At 54.9% G+C, this 3,860-nt stretch overlaps 1 protein-coding gene across 1 annotated transcript in view; it reads left to right on the top strand.

Moving 5' to 3' along the window:
* The window catches only part of TXNRD3 (thioredoxin reductase 3), a gene marked incomplete at its 5' end in the record, with an annotated part of 38,935 nt that overhangs the window by 19,872 nt on the left and 15,203 nt on the right, over positions 1-3,860 (top strand). The window contains 3 exons of the mRNA XM_007465293.1: positions 1,003-1,145; positions 2,590-2,705; positions 3,489-3,714. Coding sequence (XP_007465355.1) covers positions 1,003-1,145; positions 2,590-2,705; positions 3,489-3,714 — 485 coding nt within the window. The remainder of the gene's footprint in view (positions 1-1,002; positions 1,146-2,589; positions 2,706-3,488; positions 3,715-3,860) is intronic.

Here is a 3,860-nt window from a genome sequence, read left to right as displayed (position 1 = left end):
GAGGGGGGAGGGGGGAGGGGGAGGGGAGCGACCTAGTGCCCGTAGTTGGTGCTGAGGTTTCCAGCATCAACCTGAGGGGCACTTAGGAGCCTTGAGCGGTGGAGGTGGCGAAGGTGGCCCTTGAGGTAGGACACAGGACAGGAAGCAGCTTGCCCCACACCATGTGAGCTGTGTAGACATGGTTATCACTGCTGGTCGAAACCCCCTGGGATCATGGGCATGGGGTCTGGGAACGTAGTAACCAGAATGGCCATCGGGACTGCAAAATCTTAGGAGACTTGTTGTCCACTGAGGTCCTAGGAAGGGTGACATGACATCTGGGCCATAATCACTGCCGCCGCCCGAGCCTCCACGCGCACTGTGACCTCTGCCCCTTCCCTGTGCTCTCCTGTCCCTCGTCCCAGGGGGCGGGGCCCTCGAGAGCGCTGGAGGGGTCCGGGTCCAAATGTGACCAGAGGGCGAACCCCCGATGGATGGGTTTGCCTTTGGGGACCTCCGCCAGCTTGACGGGAGCCCTGGGCTGGTGTCTCCTTGGGGACCGGTATCGGCAGATGAGATGAATCCAGGAAAGAAACCCCACCTAGAAGGTCCAGGGTGAGGAGGAATCTTGATTCCGTCAGCCCCACCCGGGCTTCGACGGGAAGTGGGTGAACTCGGTCATCTAAACGCGGGGCATTCACTGTCACAGCCCCGCCGGGGACGCGGGGGGAGTGGCTGGGGAGGTGTCCCGCACCTGTCCTGGGGGCGCTCCTGGTACCTCGAGACCCTGGGGCCTGGGTGCGAGATGGCCGCTCCCCGCCCTCCTCCGTGGGCTTTCCTTGTTTTCACAGCTCTGCTTTTCGCATCTTTTGTATAAAAGAGGAAGAAGTATAGGCCGCGACTGGCGTCTCAAAGGTCTCAGCTGCGAGGGATCTGCTGTCCACTCCTTGATTCTTGAAGCGATAGATGGGGTGGCTCGTGTGCAGTGCAGCCCCTTCACACCCCCTGGTGATTTCTCCTCAGTGAGGCACAGCTGGGAGACCATGACCCGAGCCATTCGGAAGCGCATCGGCTCTCTGAACTGGAGCTACCAGAGGGCTCCGAGGGAGAGGGCCGTGGCCTACGTCAGCTCCTACGGGGAATTTGTTGAACACCATAAAATCAAGGTCTGTCGGGGCGTTTTTGTCCCGTTCGTTGCTTTCCTTACTTCTGCCATGCCTGCCATGAACCCAGACTCTGTGTTGCACGTTGAGGGCTGCAGCTGGTGTGCATGTGCACAGCCGTGCACGCGTGTGCTTTCCCCAGTGTTCGTTGATTCCACGTCTGGCTAAAGTGGAGAAATTGCCTTTTAAAGAATTCTCAGTTGTAACTTATTTGCCTTTCGGTTTCATTGCCATCTTAAAAGAGAAAACGTTTAAACAGTTCAGAGTTCAAAATTCTAAAAAGATCAAAATTTTAGGAGTGCAATTCTTTTTTAAAATGAAACCTTAACTAGAACTCCGGTACATATTATTCATAAAAGCGCTAGTAGGGCTTCCCTGGTGGCGCAGTGGTTGAGAGTCCGTCTGCCGACGCAGGGGACGCGGGTTCGTGCCCCGGTCCGGGAGGATCCCACACGCCGCGGAGTGGCAGGGCCCGTGAGCCATGGCCGCTGAGCCTGCGCGTCCGGAGCCTGTGCTCCGCAACGGGAGAGGCCACAACAGTGAGAGGCCCGCGTACCGCAAAAAAAAAAAGCACTAGTAAAAGTAGTATCAGAATTAGTGTATTTTATACATTTATATTTGTAATATTTGTGTGTTGTAAGATCAGTACTTAAGGAGAATGAGACTATTTTGATGATCACAAACATTTAACTGGAGTATGAGAGACGTTCCGATACCATCCTCAACACCTGCTCCACCTCTGTCCTCTGCTTTGGTGGCACAGTACTCGATGGCCTGGACAGGACTTGAGGTCCTTTTGTGGTCACCTGTTTTCTCTAGAAAGGTGTCAGTGGTGTGTGGAGAGCTGAGAACCTCACGTGGCCACAGGAGACCGGGGTGGGAGCTCCAGTCGGTGGGCTTGTTTCTAAGGCCGTCACCTGCCTGCCTTCTCCCCGCCGCAGCCTGGCTCTTCTGTTCAGGACCTTCCTCTGGGCTGCCCTCCCTCCATCCCACTGTTTTTTAATTTTCTGATGAAAATGGATTTATGATTTGCTTGTGTAATTGAAAATAAACAATGAACAGCTTTGTGGATTCCGCAGAGCCTGGATTTCAGGACGGCGCCCAGGGGTCTTCAGAGTGGGCGCCTTCTTTCCTTGTTCCTTCCCGGCACCGGCTGCTCCCCAGATGCCAGCTGCTCTTCAGCCTGCGCACCTGGCCACGCTCTGTCCTCTCTGCAGTCACCCGCGCGGCCGCCCTGACTGGCCTTCCAGTCCCCCACTGGCCCGCACCGCGGCCGTAGTGCCCAGGCTGTGAACACGCCTGTTTTCTGTGCAGGAGGTTATCACAGTGCGTTACTGTCTTTGCATGTGTTCCCGCTGACAGGAAGCTCCTAGTAACTACTGCGTCCCGGGTGTCTGATATTCTGTGGTGTTTGATGAAAAGTGAAGTTTGCTTTGCCCTTTTCAAGGCAACCAATGGAAAAGGACAGGAAACGTATTATACTGCAGCAAAATTTGTCATAGCAACAGGGGAAAGGCTGCGCTATCTGGGAATCCAAGGAGATAAAGAATACTGTATTACTAGGTAAGATCAACTAGGCCGTCTAGCCGTAAGTTGTAAATAGTATGTTTCTGTGTCTCCAGTTTATTTACTCCCTGCCTTATTTCACAAAAGATTTGAACTAATGACAAATCAAAGTACATGCAACGCAAAGCTAGGTAGTTAACATAATGGAGCACAGAGACCGTAGGCTCGGTAAATAATAAGGTGACAGATGCACACAGGCGTGTCGCAGGTCTCCTGATAGGTGCTCTGGGGACGGGTCTGGCATTTGGCTCTACCATTTGTAGAGTTCACAGGGAAGCAGTGGCTGCCTCACTGCTTTAGGGCTTCGTGTCTGTATGACAGTAATGAGCCAGGCGACCAGGAGAAGCATAGCTGCCCTAATACTGGCATGTAATAGGAATCCTCATTGGACGGTTGTAGCAGCACACACGACCTTGACATGGAAAGCTGGACAATGAATTTCAAACTTCTCTGAGCAGGCGCGTGCTTGAAGAAATACGCTTTTCACTGTGCGGTTGCTCAGGTGAACACACAACACACACGCCAGACAAAGCCGTGTTTCTTCTTAGAAGAAATGTGGCGTAATATCCTCTATGTAGAATGTGGTCTAATATCCTCTATTCCATTTTATTATTTACAAAATCTTGGCCTGTGGCCCACTAGTTTGATTTTGAGACACTGGGCTGGACGTCTCCCTCCACAGTGGACACGCATTCCACAGGCTGTCTGTCCCCTTCAGCGCCTGTTCATTCCGGCCCCCCATGGCACCATCCCGCCCGGAAACCCCTTCTCTCTTTGCAGCGATGACCTCTTCTCTCTGCCCTACTGCCCGGGCGCGACCCTGGTGGTGGGCGCATCCTCCGTGGCGCTGGAGTGCGCAGGCTTCCTGGCCGGCCTGGGCCTGGAGGTCACGGTCATGGTGCGCTCGCAGCTCCTGCGGGGCTTCGACCAGGAGATGGCCGAGAAGGTGGCTTCCTCCATGCAGCAGCTCGGCGTCCGATTCCTGCGCAAGTTTGTGCCCGTGGAGGTGAGTCCCCAGCACCTGCCAGCCTTCGCTGTTGCCTTGCCCTCCCCGCTCCCACGCTTTCCTGTTGCCCTTGTTAACTCTGCTCGCCAGGGACCCTGAAGATGGTGCTCCCACCCCGGTCTCGGTGCCCGGCCGCCCCCTGCCCC

This window comes from Lipotes vexillifer, unplaced genomic scaffold (genome assembly GCF_000442215.2).
Source record: "Lipotes vexillifer unplaced genomic scaffold, Lipotes_vexillifer_v1.1 scaffold1115, whole genome shotgun sequence".
Classification (NCBI taxonomy): Eukaryota; Metazoa; Chordata; class Mammalia; order Artiodactyla; family Lipotidae; genus Lipotes; species Lipotes vexillifer.
This window is presented reverse-complemented; position numbering and strand designations above follow the sequence as displayed.